Source organism: Hyperolius riggenbachi, chromosome 12, assembly GCF_040937935.1.
Source record: "Hyperolius riggenbachi isolate aHypRig1 chromosome 12, aHypRig1.pri, whole genome shotgun sequence".
Classification (NCBI taxonomy): domain Eukaryota; kingdom Metazoa; phylum Chordata; class Amphibia; order Anura; family Hyperoliidae; genus Hyperolius; species Hyperolius riggenbachi.
In genome coordinates, this window is record NC_090657.1 from 42,263,224 (window position 1) to 42,285,048 (window position 21,825).

The 21,825-nt window shown below is 43.9% G+C and overlaps 1 protein-coding gene and 1 long non-coding RNA gene across 5 annotated transcripts in view; one reads left to right on the plus strand and one right to left on the minus strand.

The window, feature by feature from the left end:
• The window catches only part of SMARCD2 (SWI/SNF related, matrix associated, actin dependent regulator of chromatin, subfamily d, member 2), an 86,231-nt gene extending 67,373 nt beyond the window's left edge, over positions 1-18,858 (minus strand). Inside the window, exon 1 of the mRNA XM_068262937.1 lies at positions 18,120-18,858. Coding sequence (XP_068119038.1) covers positions 18,120-18,221 — 102 coding nt within the window. The 5' untranslated portion in view covers positions 18,222-18,858. The remainder of the gene's footprint in view (positions 1-18,119) is intronic.
• Positions 1-21,825, plus strand: part of LOC137541571 (uncharacterized) — a 1,030,398-nt gene that overhangs the window by 22,740 nt on the left and 985,833 nt on the right. For all 4 annotated transcript variants that reach the window (XR_011025219.1, XR_011025217.1, XR_011025218.1 and 1 more), the window contains exon 2: positions 10,781-10,876. This is a non-coding gene — a long non-coding RNA (uncharacterized lncRNA). The remainder of the gene's footprint in view (positions 1-10,780; positions 10,877-21,825) is intronic.

Below are 21,825 nucleotides of genomic sequence, written 5' to 3' on the forward strand. Positions count from 1 at the left end.
GTTTCACAACAATTTTCTCCACATACTGCATGGTTTTCTGTACAATTGGATCAAAAACATCTGATCGAATCATCGCATCTGAGGAAAATATTGTTATGTTAATTTGCTCCTTTAGTGAGCCATGTGATTGAAGTCCTCAATAAACAAAACAAAAAAAATAGATAAAATAAGCATTTAATTAACAAATGTCTGTCACTTATACCCTGATGTATCAAGGGATGGTAATTCTACCGTGTGCGGATGGCGCACAGCAATTTTAAGGCTGATTCACAGAAAAATTATCATTTTTCAGACTGAAGAGAGCAGAATAAACGGATGCTAAAATGTTACAGATCTTTTTAAGGCTCTGTTCCTGTTAATAACGTGTTTGTTCGGCACAGAGTGGGGCGGGCCAGTTCACTGGTAACTTCGTGTTCGCTCCTGGGGGGGGGGGGGGGGGGGAGGGGGAGGGGGCGCGGATGCATTGCACTATAGGCGTCTAGGATCTGTTTTTTTTTGTTTTCTTTTTAACAAGCACAAGCACTTTTTTAATAGGATCTGCTTTCTGTGTTCCTCTAAGCTGCAAAAAAAACTGTGGCAACCGAACCCTGTTCATTCCGATATTTTTTCGGACCTGAACTTAGCAAACTGGATACCGGATACTATTGGACGCAGTACATTTTAATGGAAACGGACAGTAACCATTCCCACTATCCATTTAGTTAGCGTAACGTGGCAGCACAAACACCAATGTGAGGTGGGAGCTTTTGCAGCAATGTCTGTTCCCCATTTAAAGGATACCAGAGCACAAATTAAATGAGAAACGGGTGGGGGAGCAGGCATGTATGGTGGGCTGTCTTGATGCTCACCGCTCCCCGTTCTCCTTTCTGCCCCTCTGATCCTCCTAAATGCCCTCCGGCATCTTCTTCCTGGTCGGCCAGGTCAGGCATCCCCCACGTTGCCTGCCTGCTCAAATTAATTTGGGCTCTGGTATCCTTTAAACAAAAGTGATGCTAATGGACTGGACTGGAATGTATGTCCAGTAAACTGTACACATTTTTCATGCAGCGTAAAGTGAAGCAGCCCCGGTACTAATGCCAGGAGAGCAGTGCACGTTGCGCTTTTGAGGAGAATCTTCCATAATAGATATAACAGGAATAAATATCTCACCCTTTCAAACACCTTCCAGTGCTACTTCACATAGTATATTGTTTGTGTCCCTATAGGAAATATTTTTTTTTTTTACTTCCTGAAGGTCTCTAAACAGGAAATACAGGAAAGCCCTGAAACAGGTAACATTTTGGCAGGTTGTAGCACCTGTAGGTTTGTCAAAACTCAAAAAATAAATACATTTGTAGTTGGAATAAGGAAACTACTATTTTTTTTTTCTTTTTATGGAAAGAGCTTAGGAGACTTTGAACTGCACATGAAACAGGTGACAGTGATACATGGTCATTTTATCTGCATAGGATCTTATGGTGTTTGCTCATGTTGTATTTCATGAGCATTATTTAATTTCTATTTGTAGCTTTGCTACAGTTGCATTTAAAATAAATATACATGATGAATATTTGTAATATTTTTAGGCATGTTGAGAGCATGAATGTGTATATGCTTTCCTCCTCTGTCCCCTTTCTCATGTCACTTATCTCACTGCTATTCTGTTTGTGGTTTTGTTTCACGCTCCCTCTTTGCCTCTTTGCTTTGCCTTCTCTTCCCCCCTCACCCAGGTGTACAGCATGTCTCACCTAGCTGGAAAGACCGGATTCCTCTCGGACGGCTGTGCAGTGCATGCTGGGTAACGGTTGTTACACTTATCACTCCCTTTACTAGTGTGGGAGAGAGTGCAGACAAGAAGAGTGTCACAGTGTGGTAGAAAATGGTAGAGTGAAAGCTGCATGCATTTAGCAGCAGTTATTCATTTGAGCATAATTCACAGTGGACGACGAGGCATACATTTCCCTTTTCAGCAAAGCAAATGTTAAATTTGTGGCCCTGCCCTACCCTGTCCTGTCTGTGTCATGAGATAGTCATAAGGGAACTTCAATTGTGAGCCAAAAGCATTAAATAAGTGAAACCAGAGGCTTTATTGCTGGCATGTCAACTGCTAGAAGCAATGCAAAATATATTTATCCTTTGCAAAACAACAACCCAGAGAACAGCTATAGGCTTTCACTTCTTAGGCAACCAGTGTTAGGTTTTAAGATTTGGAAGGAAAACACTTTTGATCCAAATACAGCGGGCACATGTAAAGCGCCAGGGCTACCCCCTTTTCAGTAAGCTGCAGTAAGCAGAATAACGTGCGTAAAGTTGTATGATGAGTATAGTGTAATACATGGCATGTATTATATTGCATTCTGCTCTACTTGTTGTGTGGTAAGACTTTTACACACGTTTTTTGTTTACCGTAGTTTAGTGAATATACCCCTTGGTATATAATTTCTATGATAATGGTTTGCTGTAATGACAATATTTAAAGGGAACTTTAACTAAAAAATAAAAAAAAGTTTCACTTACCTGGGGCATCTACCAGCCCCTTGCAGCCATCTTGTGCCCTCGCAGTCACTCACGGCTCCTCTGGTCCCACTGCCAGCTAGTTTTTTTCCCGACTCTGAGTCGGTGTGTCGCCATGCGTACCTTTGCACACATTCCCGCTGGTGCAGGAAGCTATCGCGGACATAAACACGTACATTTTTATGCGTTACACCTGAAACGTGTAAAAATGTACATGTTAATGTCTGAGATAGCTTCCTGCACCAGCGGGAATGTGTGCAATGGTACGCGTGGCAGCGGTTGGTTGTACATTAAGTTGGACGTGTTTATAAGCCTAAATATTCTCACTCTACAGTGCCTCGATTGAGAAAATCATCTCCTCCACTGTCTTTAACTACCACCTGTATGCTGATGCCATCCATATATACCTCCACACCCCAGATCTCTCCTCCTCCACCATGGACAAAGTCTCCACCTGCCTCACATCCGTTTCCTCCTGGATGGCCGCCAGGTTCCTGAAGCTTAATTTGGACAAAACTGAGCTTCTGATATCCCCCGCCCCGCACAGCTCCACCCCTCCCAGATATCAATATTACTATCGATAACACTACCATCCACCCTACCTCCCAAGCCTGCTGCCTAGGTGTCACCATGGACTCTACACTTTCCTTTGCACTCCACATCAAAAGTATTGCCCGTTCCTGCAACTTCCACCTCTGCAACATCTCCAGACACCACTAAATTCCTCATCCATGCCATTGTCCTCTCCCACTTAGACTACTGCAATTCCCTTATGTCGGGCTTCCCCTCTAACCGTATTGCCCCCCCCCCCCCCCCCCAATTGTTAATGTATGCAGCAGCCAGACTGATGAACTGTACAGGACCTGCCGGACCTACATCTCCGGTCTTGTCCACAGGCACATTCCGACCCCTGACCCTCCAATCCTCCTCAAACCTTCACCTGGTCGCACCGTGCATCTCACTGCCATGCACGATTGCAGGACTTCACTAGGGCTGCCCCCACTCTCTGGAACTCTCTTCCACCAGCCATCAGACTCGCCCCCACCTTTAATACCTTCAAACGAGCCCACAAGACTCACCTTTTCATACCCCCCTACATTAGCACCATAATACGTTCTGCTGGGCACCCTCTCAACAGACACACCTATTTGTCTCTACCCCCACCCTTAGATTGTAAGCCTCTGGCAGGGCCCTCCTCCCTAGTGTTTCTGCCTTGATTATGCAATCTTACTTTCTGTGACCCCCTCTTGAGGACTAGAACAGTCTCTATTTTGACCTATGACTCTAAACTACTGTTATCAAATCATTTGCATGAGCTTGATTGTTCTGAGCTCCTGTATGTCCTACCATGTATGTTTACCCATTTATCGATTGTGCAGCGATGCGTAATATGTTGGCGCTTTATAAATATAATAAATAATGCTCAGAAGGGCTGGATGAGGAGGAGATGAGAGATCATAAATTCTAATTTCTGCATCCATGCAACTTAAAGTGAACCTTAAGTCAACAGTAAAAAATGAGATTTACTCACCTGGGGCTTCCCTCAGCCCCCAGCAGCCGATCGGTGCCCTCGCAGCTCCGCTCCGATGTCCCAGGACCTGCCGGCGAGCACTTCCGGTTTGGCCGTCACCGGCCAACAGGCATGGGAACGCGAGTGATTGTTTGCATTCCAAGCCTGTATATCTCCCCCTATGCTGCTATTGCACCGATCGGCTGCTGGGGGCTGAGGGAAGCCCCAGGTGAGTAAATCTCATTTTTTACATTTGACTTAAGGATCACTTTAAGGGTGCCCATACACTAAGGGCCTTTTTCCACTGCACAGCTGAATCACAAAATCTCAAATCGCTAGTGATTTTTTAAATCACTAGAGTTGCTACTTTGTCATAGAAATCATGAGAAGTATTTTCCACTGCAGTGATTCGATTTGCAAATCGCAGTTGCTTTCTGGATAGATTTTAAGAGGGATAATGCCTTGCAAATGAGAAATCGCATAACAAAATTAATGAAAGATCACAATCGCGGGTGTTTGTGATTGCTAGTGGAAAAGGGCCCTTACACGATTCCCCGCCGATAGACAGCAGATTCGAGCCCTGTTATTGAATGTGCTGTGAAAGCGATACGCAAATGCAGACTGACAGATTTCCATCTGAATTCGATTTCCGTCAATCTGCCCAGGCGGAAAATTCCGCTCGGTCGCCAGCGGGTCGGAAGCACGTTAGCGGCGGTCGATACAGCGACGACCAACGCAGCAATACATAACCTGTCTGGCCAGCGCGAGTCCCCGGGTGCCCGCTGTCTCTCACTTCTTCTGGCATCTTCTCCTACTTCCTGTCCCGTCCTGTGAGAAAATGAAGTTCAAACAATCGAGGGCGCTGGAAGAAATGAGACTGCGGTGACCCGGGGACTCGCGTCTGCGACAAGTAATGTATTGCGGATGGTCAGGGGAGCAGGGGATGGCAAGCAGGCTGCAGCGGCAGTACCACAGGTTGTGAATCTATTTCATGCTGAAATAGATTCAAAATCTGTGTGCACTGTATGGGCAGCCATTAGATCCCTCTCTAAGATTCGATCAGAGAGGGATCTATCTGTTGGTCGATCTGGTGGCAATCGAACAGTGTATGGCTGCCTTAAGAAATACTGTTCTGAGCACTTTCCGGCTTACTTACCAGTGAAGTGGTTGCAGCTGAGTAAAGCAGCTTAGGACCTGTGTGCTTTCTATACTGTTTCACTGATAGGGGAGATAAGAGGTCTGATTTGATCCCTGGTGTCTTTGTAAAGAATACCTTACTGGCATGTATGGACACACAAGGGCTAGGACAAACCCTATGTGTCCGTACATGCTGGAAAGAAAGTTAAACAAAAGAAGAAAAGTTTAAAGAGTGAGACAGTCCTAGCACAAGAAATAAAAGAGCCCTCCCATATATTGAGAGCGCGTGCATACTATGCATTCACATTAACTATACAAAAGTCCTCACACATGTAAAATAATGTAATGTCATATTAAGGCTTTGATTTCAGCATACTGTTAAATATGCACTATACAGTATCCACTATACAGTAAATATGCAGCATACAGTATCCACTATGAAGTGATGCGAGTGCAGCTACCTAGCCCCATCGCATCACTTCCGCTGCCGTTCGCATCACTTCCGCATCGGGAGATGTATGGCGAGGACGGCGGGCGGATGCGGCTGTGCGATAATCTGCAGCGTGTTGCAGATGCTTGGATCACTCTGCACGCAATGAGACTGTTGCGTTGCCGTGCATTGGTTTCCAGACACCCGCAGTGCCATGCGGCTATGTAGCCACATTGCACCGCATGTACGGGCCCTAAGTCTTAGCACACGTTACCGCTCTACGGTATTGTGTGCAACTTTATTTTTTCATACTAATTACACAAGTGTACTTAATTTTACATATATATAATTTTGGCTTTTTTGTTTATAAAAAAAACAACCTCAGGCTTATATTTTATATTTAGTAGGAATATGGGAGATGGAGATTTTGTTGTGTGTACCAGAAATGATTGTGTTCTTTTATTGCCAAGATATTTTGACCAAGGCTGATTCTATAGTCATGTGACCTAATACTTGTAAATCAATGATGCTAGTATTCAATTCTCTCTCTGCTTTAAAGAGACTCCGTAACAAAAATTGCATCCTGTTTTTTATCATCCTATAAATTCCAAAAGCTATTCTAATGTGTTCTGGCTAACTGCAGCACTTTATGCTATCACTGTCTCTGTAATAAATCAATGTATCTTTCCCCTGTCAGACTTGTCGGCCTGTGTCTGGAAGGCTGCCAAGTTCTTCAGTGTTGTGGTTCTGCTATGAACTCCCCCCTCTCTGCACACTGCCTGTGTATTATTTAGATTAGAGCAGCTTCTCTCTTCTCTCTTATCTTTTACAAGCTGGATAAATCGTCCTCTGAGCTGGCTGGGCTTTCACATACTGAAGAATTACAGACAAGGGCAAAGCTGTTTGCAGGAAGAAAAGAGCAGCCTGAAACTTCAGTGCATGAGAACAGGGGGAAGAAACGCACAAATGATCTCTTGAGATTCAAAAGGAAAGCTGTATACAGCCTGCTTGTGTATGGATGTATTTTTCTATGTGTGGACATACTGTACATCAACCTACTTCCTGTTTTGGTGGCCATTTTGTTTGTTTACAAACAAACTTTTTAAAACTGTTTTTAACCACTTTTAATGCGGTGAGGAGCAGCGAAATTGTGACAGAGGGTAATAGGAGATGTCCCCTAACGCACTGGTATGTTTACTTTTGAGCGATTTTAACAATACAGATTCTCTTTAAGAAAGTATTTAGTTTAAGAGGGACCTTCAAAAGCTTTCTGTTTGTAATATGTGTTTCCTTGACACATGCAAAAAAGTTAAAGGTGAAAGTAAGATCCAGTGCTTTGGGCATGTCTCTTCCTTGCAGGTATTGCAAGATTACTTATTTTATAGAGATGATTTTTGCAGAATCTTTATTTACCTTCTTCTGTAAAGGCTAATTTCTATTTTTGTGACGAATGGTTCTTCTTATTACCTTGGAACTGATCACAGTGCATAGTAAAACCTTTGTGTGCTGTTTGTCTCTCTGCAGAGTTCAAGTCTAGGCCAAAATAAGTTTACTTCAAGAATATACAACTCATTTTAACATGAGTACATGAGTACAAAGAAAATGTCTTTACACACTTTAGTTTGAGGTATTCTGTACAGGGTACCATGAAAAGAATTTAACCAAGGCCTAAATTACATGGATAGATTTTACACAGCCTGCTGAGACAAATGCTGATTGACTCGCCATTCATCATATCCTGTATACCATTCCATATTATATAATAATAATCCGAACATTTGTATAGCGCTTTTCTCCTGTCGGACTCAAAGCGCTCAAGAGCTGCAGCCACTGGGACGCGCTCAAGAGGCAACCCTGCAGTGTTAGGGAGTCTTGCCTTGAACTCCGTACTGAATTTTGAGTACTTGACCTAGCCAGGATTCGAACCCTGGTCTCCCATGTCAAAGGCAGAGCCCTTAACCAGTACACTATTCAGCCACTGTTATCTGATTATCTGATATTATCTGATCTATATCCAGATTTAAACTTTACAAGCCAGTGGTTATGATCAGCAATTGTAAGGCAGTCATCAGCTGAGGTAGTCCTCAATTCAGAATGTCGCATGCATCATGGGACAGGCAGTTATTCTGCTCAACTGCCACAATAGATTTACTGTATGTGCAAATGATTGTCAATTACATCTCAATTGATCGGTGTTTGCACAGATCATCCTTTACAGGAAATTGTCACAAATACAGACGATGTGACTGTAGAGCCTATAAAAAAAATAATTTTCAACTGCTAATTTAACCCTTGTAGTATGTATTTGCCAGGTGATTGTGAGGTTTCAGCAAACGATGTGAGCCACTCAAAAATGCCTGAGAAATGCTTTGCACAGTTGCAGACAATTGTAAATATTAGCACCCCTGAATCAGGGAGAGGGGGGGGGGGGAGGAGGAGGAGGAGGCAATTAAGCTAATTGTGGCCTAGAATACCTTATTTTTAGTTTTCTGATGCTGTTCGTTGTCTTTGGGATCCCATTCACAGATCTATTCTCTCCTCAGTCTCCCGGAAGTTCCCAGAGCGGCAACGGGTGATTAAAAATGGCGCATGTGCAAGTTCCGAACTATTCATGCGCAGTGTAAGAAAGTGCTCATAGAGCGTTTCCTTTTGCTTTGCATGCGCTGTTCTTAGCTTACGCATGTGCTGTTCTGAATCACTTGTCACAGCTTGGGGGGAACAGGCGGATATTTGACGAAGGGATCCAGTCAAATATGAAGAGTAACGGACCAGGGGAGACCCTGAAGATAGCGAAGAGCAGCATCAGGAGACTTGTGGGCTGGGGTCCACTAGAAATCATGAATCGCTCAAAATTTAATTAAATCAAACAGTGAGTTCCGGAAAGATTTAAAGGAATTTGATTTTGGACCCTGCATTCCTTGATAAAACACCAAAACATATGCCACATTTGGAGATGAGTTAGCCATATGTGTTTTAGCACTGGCCCAGTCGTAGTGGTGATCAGGCTACTTCTTTACTTGTATAAGATGTCAGCAGAAATCTGATCAAGACTCAGTTGACCCTTGATTGGTGCATTACAACACTATGCGGTCATTGAGCTCCCACTGCTCCCCCCCCCCCCCCACTTTCCATGTCTGATCACAATTTCATTTGCTAAACAATATAAAATCGTTGACCCATGTCATGGTACATGTCAAATTCCGTGTTGTTGTTAAGTCTGGCAACAAGTTCGCCCAGATCGGTATTAGTGCCTGTCCACAGGACGAGGATGTCGTCGATGTACCTGTACCACGATAAGACGTGGCACAGGTACATCTCCAAGTCCTCGTCTGCAAAAATGGCCTGTTCCCACTTCCCCGGGTACAGGTTAGCATAGGATGGAGCACATCGTCCACATCGCTGCGCCCTGCACTCTGTGGCGGCTGACTGTAAAGACCACCATGGCCGAGAATCAGGAGCAGTACACATGCTGGTCGGGAGCTGGACCAGCATGTGTACAGCGGCTGCACAACATCTGCTACAGATCTGGAATGCCAGATCTTTAGCATACAAATCCGGAGATCCGGCATGCCAGGTTTTTAGCGTACCTTGACACCAGAGTACCGCATGACCGTATTGTAATCTCTGCTCCCTTGCCCACAGGAATTTGCTCCGTCGCACTCCGCTCATTCTCCCTCCACACCCCCCCCCCTCCCCCATGCACAGCAACAGATGCATCGGTAGGGCTCTGGTAACCAAGGATTGTGTACCATTCCCTGATGGGCATCAGAGATCCCCTAAAAATTACCTGGTGTGTATGGGACTTTAAACTTGTTAATATATGAAACTGTTCTTAGAGTAACATAATGCTGGGCATACACAGTAAGTTTATGCGCCGGTATCGTCACCGCTCGTCCGCGCGGATCGATTCTCGCTCGTCCCCGCGGGCATGCCTTATCAGCCGCTCGATTCCCCACTATTGTCCACCGGCAGGGATCGAGCGGGGAATCTATCTGGCGGGTCATTGGACCTGTCGGATATGATCAATCGAGCCATCAGCGGCTCGATTGATAAGGAAGCAAACTTACCGTGTATGCCCAGCATTAGGCATGGAGATAATCTTGTAGCTTTAGCCTGGAACCTGGAACATGCTTGTCTTTAATTCTTTCTGAACTTCAGACAACACTGTTATATGCTTGTCTTGGTCCATGTGTAGGACACTCAATAATGCTAGTAACTACGTTTCTTCTTTTAAAATGGGCTGACTGAATGGGCTAATTAAAGAGAATGGCTAATTTGAAAAAAATAACCCTAATCCAGTTATTTATGATCTTTTTATAGAGGTACAATTAAATGTCTGGGCTATTTTACAATGGCCTCAATTCACTAAGCTTATCTCCAGTCTTTAATAACGTTTATAGAGTTATCACCATGGTGATGAGGCATGTCCTGTTAAGGAAACCTTTTACCTCAGGTAAACCTAAAGTTAACTCTTCTGTCTTTAAGTTAACTCATCAATCCTTAAAATAACTCCAGAATTCTAAAGTTAGACAGGCTGTTAATTAACTGCATGTGAAAATAACTACAGAGGCGGTAACGTAACTACAGAGGCGGTAACATAACTACAGAGGCGGTAACGTAACTACAGAGGCGGTAACGTAACTACAGAGGCGGTAACGTAACTACAGAGGCGGTAACGTAACTACAGAGGCGGTAACGTAACTACAGAGGCGGTAACGTAACTACAGAGGCGGTAACGTAACTACAGAGGCGGTAACGTAACTACAGAGGCGGTAACGTAACTACAGAGGCGGTAACGTAACTACAGAGGCGGTAACGTAACTACAGAGGCGGTAACGTAACTACAGAGGCGGTAACGTAACTACAGAGGAGGTAACGTAACTACAGAGGAGGTAACGTAACGAATAAAGAGATAAGATAACTCTCTCACTGTGTGGAGGTAAGTTTTCTCTTGCCTTATTATCTCCAGCATGATCTTAGTAAATTGAGGCCAATATCTTTGTAGAATAAGCAATAATTAATTTCTGCTTTGCTTTACTCGATGACCTATCAACAACATATAGGTTTACTTGGGAATGGGATAATGCTTTTTAGGTTGACAAAAATGCTGTCAACCTTTGTAATTTTTCTAATGGTTGTCAGCTGTACTGTGCACCTTCTGTGTCACCATATGTTTTTTTTTTTTTTTTTTTTTTTTTTTTTTTATACAGAGGTGTGTGCTCAATGGTGACGTCTGACTAGGACACAGATCAGGATAATTGATAACTGCATAGAGGATCGGGACTGGAAGGTGAAACTAGAAAAGGGTGAGTGTTGTACTTGTGAAATAGGAGAGATTATATGAGTGTTTTGATGACTTGATCAGGCATCTGTTAGGTGCATAAAGTTTTCTTCTTGTCCTGGAATAACATTTATCAAAACACTTCAACTGTATTGCTCTTTGTATCACAAACCCATTTCTAGTTATGTAGCAACTGATTTGTGATGGATATACCGGTACTCTTTATTTTGTGACACGTGTAATTGATTGTTGTAATAATGTTTCTGACAATTTGGTATCCGATTTACAACACAAATTATGCCAAAAACAAATGCAGAAATGAGAAGTCATGGGGCACTTATGCCCGTTAGTTTTGCTCAAAAAGCAAGATGGACAGCAGAATTGGAGATTTATTTAGCAGGCTTCACTGCGGTGTAAAATGCATCATTATAAATCTCTGCCAATAAGCAGCTGACAGGAAGATGGTGTCTGCCATGAAAGCGGACAGGTTGTTTGTTTTTTATCCAAGTTTTGCTATGGTAAAATACAAAACAAAATGTTTTTCAACTAAGATGCCGAGCTGAATGGTCACAAGCCCACATTCATAGTAGGCCAGGTAATACTTCCTGACATTTAAATGAAAAGCTGTCAGGCCAAGGTGACTGCACATTAGAGCAGGATAACATCAAGTGAACAATCCCAGTTCTTTGCTTAGTGCTGAAATCACCAGCAGAATAGCAGCAGAAGTCAATCATGGGAAATAAAAGAACTGAGACCACATATGTTGTATTTGTGTTGTAAGATGCAAGGAATGTCATAGAGGTTCCATATTTTTTTGTAGTTGTTGTAATTTTGAGTAGAATAGAGAAGGGTTGAAAAGTTTTAGATCATGTTTTGTTGCAGCTGGTGTACTAATATCCTTTCACTACCTGTCACTGGGAACTCTTTGGAGCTTTACTGTGAAAACTGATAGTCCTGGGGAAGCAGGGCTGTGGAGTCGGAGTCGAGGAGTCGGGGCAATTTTGGGCACCCGAAGTGGGAGTTGGAGTCGTTGATTTCATAAACTGAGGAGTCGGAATCTGATGATTTTTTTACAAAATCCACAGCACTGTTAAGTATTAGACTAAGGAGTCGGAGTTGGAGTCATAGTTTCATAAACTGAGTCGTTGGAGTCGAAAGATTTTTGTACCGACTCCACAGCCCTGTGGGGAAGAAATATAAAGTAGTTGAGGTCCTAATCTTAGCCGTGGAGGCCAGTTGGGACCATCTCTGCTGATAATCTAGTGTGTGTACAGCTACCCCAATGCATCCCTGTGAGACCCTGAGTGCCGGATTGTCTCAGACAAGTGCATTGTTCCCCTAGTTACCTGTCCCACTAGAATCTTCTCTGTTGTGTGGCTGTTGTCCCTCCCTCCCACTCTTAAGCAACAGAATTCATCACAAGGCTGTGGCATTGCATCGTGTTTGTATGGCAGTCTGCTCCAAACTGTCTCCTGAGGGATCAAATCATGGACCCTGCAGCCGATATTTGTGCGTGTGCCCAACTTTGTGCTTCCCCTCTACAAATTTTTTAAAAAATTTTTGCAGCCTCTGTGATTATTCAAAAGCTATGCCCACTTCCTGCCTGCACAGGAAATTATGGAAATCTTATGGATGGAGACACAGGACAGCCATAAAATCCTAAAGGGGTTCTAACACTTTATCACACTGTCCAAAACTACAATATTTGTTTACTGGAAATGTTCTGTAGATGGTTTCCTTTAGGGCATTATGTAAGCTTTATGGCCACTTTTTTGCTCACATAAGAGGATACTTGTGAAGAGAGATTGGAGTGTGTCTTTTGTGTGAAACAAAGCTTGCTGCTGTATAAGTTACATCATTTAATAAAACCTTGCAGGACTAAATTCAGCAGAAGCGGCTGATCAGAGCCATCTCTGCAGAGAGTCTGGCCACCAGATAAGTTGTCTTTCATAGCAATAGAATCCATTGCTAAGCTGTAGCCTTGCGATGTTGTCTGCACAGCACCCGGCCCTTAAAGTGAACCTTAAGTCAAACCAAAAAAATGAGTTTTACTCACCTGGTTCTTCCAATAGCCCCCTGCAGCTGTCCGGTGCCCTCGCCGTGTCCCTCCGATCCTCCTGTCCCCGCCGGCAGCCACTTCCGGTTTCACCGTCAGGAGCCGACAGGCTGGGAACGCGAGTGATTCTTCGCGTTCCCAGCCACAATATTGCCCTCTATGCTGCTATATGCTTGCTATAGCCTACTCTGTTGTATGGCAAGGAGCATGGTTTTCGCAATGTGATACAAAAGGGAGCACAGCAATGTGGGAGTGTGTCCAGGTTCTTGGTATGTGATGTGGGTAGGTGATGCAGCCGTATAGTGCTAACTGTAGCTGAAGTGGCTTAGAATTTTTTGGGCCCTATGGCTGTTGGCTGGATGTCCCCAAAGTTAAATATTCTCGTAGGTAAATACAGGCGGGGGGAGTGTTTGAAGGTTTTGGTGGTGGAGCATTAGTTTAATTTGGGGGGGGGGGGAGGGCTGGCTAGGAAAAAAAAACTAAGCTGAAAACCTGTTTTAAACTAAAATTGCTGAATTTGTTCATTATTGTCAGGCTTTGGGAGTCTTGTGTAGTTATGCCATATTTAACTTCTGCAGGGAAAAGTGAGGTTATCTGGGCTAAGGGAGTACTATCCTGGCAGATTAAACTGTTCACATACTATGTATTTTTTATAGTTGTGCGCTTAGCTGTTTGTTGAAGGAAGGTTAGGTTTGGATATAAAATGATTCTCCGCTGCACAGTTTTTGGTGTGCTTCTTTTCACTGTAGAAAGGTAGAGTAGGGTACTTGTATTTCAGCTTCTTCTCTGTTTACAGGCTACTACACCACACCAAACCTGCCAAGACAAGTTCAGACATTGGCACTGAACAAAGGCCTACTCAGTATCATAGTTCCCATAGTCAAATGCTTTCGTTCATAGTTTTTGACTTTGTGAATAATCCTCCTTCAAAGACTATACCTTCCTCCCAAGATACCTTTTTAGCTGTATTACAAAGGAGCGGTCACTGAGTGCTGAACTTTGAGACTAGATTTGTCTTGTTTGGCCCTAGACTAGAGGCCTACATCTGGTTGGGTACCCGTGGGTTACCCTACATGCTGGTTGGGTTAGGGTACCAGTTTTTGATTTAGTCGTGTTGTGGGGCTGGTGCGGTTACCAGATTCACCATAAAGCGGGTTGGGTGCGGGTCATAAAAATTAGATCTGTACAGGCCTCCACCCTAGACTACAACACCTGCACTACATGATATAAACATATGACTATGGTAGGGATTAGATTGTGAGCTCATCTGAGGGACAGTTAGTGACAAGACAATATACTCTGTACAGCGCTGCGTAATATGTCAGCACTATATAAATGCTAAATATTAGTGAACCTCCAGAATAAAAAATCTACTCAGCAGCAATGAAAGGGCTGGGTGTTTCTTTAACAGTTTCACAGCATCAGAACTTTGTTTTTCTTACCCACGTCTCATTTTTAGCTGCACAGAAGAAAATTGCCCTGTCATTTTTCACCTGATGCTGTGCAAAGCATGATGGGATTTCTGATCTTGTTCTGCTGTTTTGGCACAATTTTTTTTTTTTTTTGAATTTGAGATTTGAAGCCTAGCGTGTGCAGCTGGGAGGGGTGATCAGGACACAGGACAGTTGGAACTGTCTCATGTTCCCTATCACCTGCTTTAAACCAAAAAGATGGCTGCCCCCATGAGGAGTCTGTAGACTGGCTGAAGCACTGACTTCATTCAATTATACTGACTGTCCTAAAAAAAAAAAAGTGCACTGCAGTAAAGCGGTTAGGCTTTCTATGGGCTTTTTAATGTCTTTGTGGATCTCGCATGCTTTGCGAAGTGCAATGTATCTGATGGCACCACACTGAGGGCCCGTTTCAACTAGCCACCACGCTTGGCTGTGAGACGCGCGGTGGCACTTCCTGGTCAGCGGGTATGCTGACGAAGCCCAGAAGCCGTGCCATGCATGGCTATGGGATTCGCAGCCTCCCGCACGGAAACTGAGGGCAATGTCGGCCGAATCACTAAGGTAAGCATTTCGGCCGGCGGCGCCATTGTTACTATGGCAGAGTTTCCTATGGCCCGGTTTCCCCGCTAGTGGAAACGGGCCCTTAAAGTTGCTTATTTTTTTACAATTATTATTTATAGATTTAGTCAGTGTTTTCCCATTGTAAAATCTTTCGTCCCACTGATTTACTTACTAAAATTTATCACATGTGGCGACCTCTTTACTTCTGGCAAGTGATATCTGCAGAGTCTGCAAGCTTGTTTCTGAGAGTTCTTTGCACAGAGGAAGATATTGCTTGTTTGGCAGGTGGAAACAGCTGTTATTTACCACAATGCAATGAGGTTCAAAGACAGCAAACTGTCCAGGACCGTGGTCATGACATCACACTGTGGGAGAGGTTTTCTTTGAAATTGAAAGCCTTGCTGAGTACTTATAAACAACTTAGCATAAAGCTGTAATATACCAAATACTGAAGGGGTCCAAAGGCTTTCTGAGGGTCCTTTTACACTTAACACGCTGTGTTGCGTCGTGGTACTCCTACCGCAGTTTGTCGCAATGGCCATTGCAAGCAATGGAACATGACACACTTCCTGCGATGTGAGAGTAGTGCTCTGGATAACGCATAGGCTGCAGTCTGTTGAGGCCTGAGCCCACTGCTGCGTTTATAAAAACGCATAGAAACGCATGCGTTTTTCAAGCATTTTTTAAATGCGTCTAGGCGTTTTGATGCATTTTAACATGATGAAACGCATCAAAAGTGTTTCAAAAAAGCTTTAAAAACGCATGTTTCTATCTGTTTTTGTAAATGCAGCAGTGGGCTCAGGCCCTTACTCTGTGACTTCCACAGTAATCCCAGAAGTGCAGCAGAACTTACATGTTGTTTTTTTTATTATGTTTTGAGCTCTGGTGCAATGTTTTTTTTTTTTTTTTTTTTTTTAAATGTGCCGCGCCAGTGTAAAAGGACCCTAAATGCAATCTATATAGCATGAGTACTTCCCACTAATTGATGATATACAGAGGTTGTGCATTATTTCAGTTGCGTGAGATTGAGGTGAAGGACTGGCCCATACGACTTACAAAATTATTATGCATATTGTGTAGCAGTTTCTGCCAGCACACATAGGTCACAGAAAAATAAGTGGCTCACTAGATGCAAATCTATGAGAACATACTGAAAAATGCAGCATGTGGGCCTGTGTTGAAACTAGGCGCCGCTATAGCAGTAATTCAGTAGTGTGCTGGGCGCGTAAGGGTTGTTTGGACTACGAATTTCTTCTCCCTCCGAGTTGCTACGACTTGAGGGGGGGGGGGTTGGTTGGGGGGGGTGAATACTGTTTAACACCACTTGGGATTTGAGCGGCAGCAGGGTGAGCCATTATTCAACTCGCCCTGCGCCCAACTCACTGGCGGCGTACTACTACGTACGCCTTAGCAGGACCTTACATGAAAGCCCTCAAAGATGTCCTATACTACTTCCTACACACTGACCAATGTATAACCAATGTATAGGTGTAGAAGATTGTAATATCATCTGAAATGGTGCTTGTATTTACATTTTCTAAAAAGATCAAAGCATTATTTTTCAGTTTACTAGGTATGAAACTGCTTGTGCACTCATTCATATACTTGTGTAACTTGTATATGTTTATTTAATTATTTTTTTTTAAAGTTTCACTTACATGGTCTTCTACCGGCCCCCTGCAGAATTCCTGTGCCCGTGCTAGTACTCAAGGATCCTCCGGTCCCCCGCGGCGGCTCACTTTCAGTATTGCCGACTTACTGCAACTGTGCATCTTCGTTCAAGCTCACGTCGCCGGGAGTGTCTGGTGCAGTACTAGAGAACCTAGTACTGCATCTGCACAGGATGCTCCTGGTGACGTGAGCAAGACCGAGGATGCGCAGGGACAGAAAAGTGAACCGTGCAGGTAACCGGAGGCTCCTTGAGTACCGGCGCGAACACAGGACTTCTGCAGGGGGCTGGTAGAAGCCAGCCAAGGTTAGTGAAACTTTTTTTTTTTTTAAACACCTTAACAATCTCCTTTAAAAGTTCTAGGCATTCCTATACTGGGGTACTCGCCTCAGCAAAGGGAATTATTTAGATCAAAAAGAGGCTATCCCCCGTTCCAGCACTGGGACCCCCAGGCGCAGTATCTGTCATGTACGGCTTTCTTTGGAAAAAGATGGGCTGAATCGGGTCTGTGCTACTACCGTATAGGCGCAAGCCATCTGCACATTTGCTGTTGCACAGACCTGATCGGGCTCAGCTATTGCCGCCTGAGTGAAATGGAGCTAGCGTGCATGGGAAATGGAGCTGCTTTTCAAGGGTCTCAGCAATGAAGCGATCTGTGAAGGACGTGGGAGGAAGCCTTTTTAAGATCCACAGGCAATCCCCTTCCCGAAGGGAGTACCCTCCTCAATCCCCCCCCCCCTCCCCCCAAATAGGGGAGACTTATTTTATTTTTTATTTTAACTTTTAACTTTAGCCAATAAAATTGCCATCATGATTCAAAACCCCTTGCTTTAACTGATGCCTAACACAGTACAATACTTTACTGCTACATGTAATAATAGTGTAATATCTCTGTTAAGTCCCAAATATTTGCATGCAGCTCAATTGTCATGGGGAAAAATTAAATATTTATCACTTTTACTATACATTACTTAAACGAGTATTAATAGTCTGTGTCAGCGGGGTATTACTGTAACCATGTAGCATGAAAAGGACAGTTGGGCACAGTTTTGTTGGTATTGTTTTATGCAGGGCCGGGCCGAGGCATAGGCTGGAGAGGCTCCAGCCTCAGGGCGCAGTGTAGTAGGGGGCGCAGAATTCATTCAGCTGTCATTCCTAATTGTGTTTGAAGCAGAAAGAAATAAGAAAAGGGGATACATAGCAGTGACTGCAAGCCAGATAACTAGATATTAAGGTGTTGGGGAGGTTGTGGGCCCTGTGGCCCTCTCAGTCTAATAGCAATTAGTGTGTGACGGCTCGGGTGGCAGGGATGGAGGGGCGCACTTTGGTGTCTCAGCCTTGGGTGCTGGAGGACCTTGTCCCGGCTCTGGTTTTATGTAATTGAATGTTTAGTTATCGTAGTACTTCCCTGCCTGCACGTCTCTATTGCTGCACAAGAAAGTGACATGAAAAGCTGTATAGATCAATAACAGCAGTGCTTGGTAAATGACATGATTAGGTTATATTTACAGGTATGGCTGCAGGTTACCTGGTATGGGCCCGGTGGGGATCGGTATAGCCCTGGGTTTGGTCCTCGCATCATGTTCATTAGGTTTCCAGGCGGGAGGGGTGGCCCACCCCTTGTGGACATGAGGTAATAGAAGGGTGATACCCTGAGAGTGGGCTTCCCAGTCACCCTATAGTATCAGGCGAAGTCCTGCGCAGCTCCTTCCTGTGTGTGACTTGCCAGCGTGCTTTCCTTCTCTCTGCAGCCTCTTCTTTTCTTACAACTTTTTGCTGTGTGTAATTCTGGCACTCTTCTGTGTATTTAAAAAAACAAAACAAAAACACACTCCTTTCCTTCCTGTTGAATCTGCCCAAGTACTTTACTATTGCTACCTTTGTGTGTTGTAATCCTTCTATGTATTGCTTTGAAGCTCAGTTCTGCATGTTGTGTGTGTCAGTCAGTCCATAATAGAGCCATTTCCAGTGTGTAACCTTTATGTACAGCAGTCCCCTCTTCTCTTGCTCAGTAGGAGTTCCCGTGCATGTAGGTTGTTCACAGCTCAGCCACTTCCTAGGTGTCTCCTGTGCGTTCAGCTCCTCGCTTGTCTCTTTTGTACACAGCAGCCTCATGTGTATCAGCCCTGCACTGTGCACACTCCTCCTGTGTGTATGTGCTGCGTAGTTCAGCCTCCCCCACAGTGTAACTTGTGCTGTGCAGCTTCTTCCTAGTGCTGTTGGTCTCATAGGAAGTTATTGGAAGGGTTTTCTGTTGGTGTCATCACTTCCAGAGAAGTGTTTTGCAACAAACCTCCCATCTCATCTCTGCCCTCCCTCTTTTACCCCTTACCTCCTTTCCTTATCTCTCTCCTCCCTCTTTCAGTTTCTCCTCCTTCGGTTACCTCCTCTGGGTCTCTCTACTCTTTTATCTTGCCCAACCCTTTCTCCTCCTCTCACCCCCCTTTGTGCCACACCTATCCCTGCTCTCCTGTGTGTGTGTTTGCTGTCTTATAGTTCAGCTGTCATTTGTGCAGGCTTTCATCATTACCCTCCACTCATCTTCTGCCTGCCTTTTTATGTGCTTTTGCTCTGCTTGTTATGTCTGTCATCTGTGTGATCTGTCATTCCACACTTTGCCTTCCTTCTCACCCTCTTCACCAGTTTCTCTTTTTTACTTAGTTACATGTGCTCAGCAGACTTTGATCTGCTCCTTTCCTCACCTCAGTTGTGCTGGTCCTGATCGCTGCAAGAGGCATGTGTGGCTCCTTTCATGTGCTGTGTGCATTGTACGTCAATACCCTTGTGACTGACTTCTGCACTGAGACTTGCTTTTTTACTGCATTCATTTCACATGTGAGCTTTGTTGCTTTTGAGAATAGTCAGCAGGGGCAGCGTACAGCTCTATAAAGCATTCAAAGCCAACTTTACTTTATGCTTAAGGGGCCTGATTGATAAAGATCAATGCAGTGGAAACTGGAACAAAAGTGGAGCAATAGCCCAGAGCTAAAAGTCAGAATCTTATTCTTTGGGAGCTGAAAGCAATTGTTTTCTGAATGCAACTGCTGCAGGAGCTTTGTCCTGTGATATTTACAAGCATATAGCTGGTATAGGTTCTGTAAGTGAAGCACATGTAGCCAAGGTGCCTACACAGGCTATAGAAATTGCAGCACTTGTTGTATGACTGAATTGCATACGCTAGCTTATGCTATTATTTGTTTGTCTGTAATCAATGTCTGGCTGAAAGTAAAACTGTTTTGGTCAACTGTGAGTGAAACATGGGTGGTGAGTCAATCTGTTATCATGTAATTGTAGACAGCACTGGAAAGGTTTCCATAGACATGATACTTTGGTTAGCCGAAAAACAACTCCTTTTGCACAAAGACCTAACATTTTTCCAGTGTGAAAATATCACTGTCCAGTAAACCTAGTAAAAGTATCAAGTTCTGAAGTTCAGAGCCAATGGACTCTAACTTTTGCTTATATTAACTAAACTTTATTTAGGGCTGCGTGTACTACATACAAACATCCACATGTCTTGTGCAATGTAACTGTCCATTACTTATACCTCTCCTCATTGTTATTAGGTGGCTGTATACTTTGAAAAGGGAAGCCCAGAGACAACTGGAGCCCAAATAGCACAATATGTCACCAAAAGCAAGATTGTGAAGAAAAATAAGAATAGTAGTCACAAAAGTGAGTTGCGTGGTGGGCAACCAACCACAAAAGGCAAGTGGAGAATCACATCCCCGACTCCACCCGGACATCCACCCACTCGGGTATCCAGAAGATGCTGTATGTGGTCAGTCTCTTAGGGAAAAACACATGGTACTGATCATGTAGGACCAAGAACTCCCCTCCAGGGTGAGAAGCACAAGGAGGGGGGAGAGAGGCGCCCAGGGATGTGTAAAATTTAGGTTTGAAACTGTAGAAGAAAGGTCTTACCTCAGTAAATTTTCATTATTATTTACTACTTATATAGCGCAGACATCTTCCGCAGCACTGTACACAATATACATTGTCTCGTCACTAACTGTCCCTCAAAGGAGCTCACAATCTGGTTCCCACCATAGTCACATGTCTATTGTGTAGTGTATGTATTGTAGTCGAGGGCCAATTTCGGGTGGAAGCCAGTTAATTTATCTGTATGTTTTTGGGATGCGGGAGGAAATCGGAGTGCCCAGAGGAAACCTACGCAGACACAGGGAGAACATACAAACTTCTTGCAGATATTGACCTGGTATGTTAACTGGGAATCCAGCGATGCAAGACAAGAGCGCTAAACACTATGCCACCGTGCTGCCTTAATTTATTATGGAAGTAAACCACCTCTTTCTACCATTTGTAATAGTTTATAACGTAATTGTACACATCCCTAGGTGCCTCTTACCCCCCCTTGTATCATTGTTAAGAGCGCTTGCAGGGAAATTCATAGCATGGCCAACTATTGTGTGATCAGTTTTGCATTTGACACATGAGCTCTGATTTATTTCCGTTAGGTTTGTATATCTGTGCCGATATTGCTTAGTGGGAAATGTCATTTCTCAGTCCCATTTTGATCCAGTTTATAAATAGGCACTTAACATAAATTATAGCGCGTCGGGCACGGTTCGTTACGGCGTCCCCTAAGCAAAGCATAAAGGACGTCGTCAAATAGCTTTTGGCAGCATTTAGCTTTTTAGCTACTTTGGAACAAGAAGTGCTAGCTTGCCCAATTCCATCAGACAAAAAGTAAAACACCGCATTGCTGAAGCAATTAAAGAGTCATCAAGAATGTGTTATAAGATCACATTTTGAAGAGATAAATGGAGATACTTATCTGAGAGGCAGGTAGTATTGCAGTATCACTTGCAGTATCACACTCTTGCTCCGGGCAGCAACTTGAAAAATATGTCTCTCTCTCTCTCTGTCTCTGTCTCTCTCTCTCTCTGTCTGTCTCTCTCTCTGTCTCTCTCTCTCTCTCTGTCTCTCTCTCTCTCTGTCTCTCTCTCTCTCTCTGTGTCTCTCTCTCTCTGTCTCTCTCTCTGTCTCTCTCTCTCTCTTTCTGTCTCTCTCTGTCTCTCTCTCTTTCTGTCTCTCTCTGTCTCTCTCTCTTTCTGTCTCTCTCTGTCTCTCTCTCTTTCTGTCTCTCTCTGTCTCTCTCTTTCTGTCTCTCTCTGTCTCTCTCTGTTTATAGAGTATGATACTTTCACATGTACTGCATATGTTCTAAATAGTTGTACTACCGGTATTTACAATGTGTTTTCAGCTGCAAG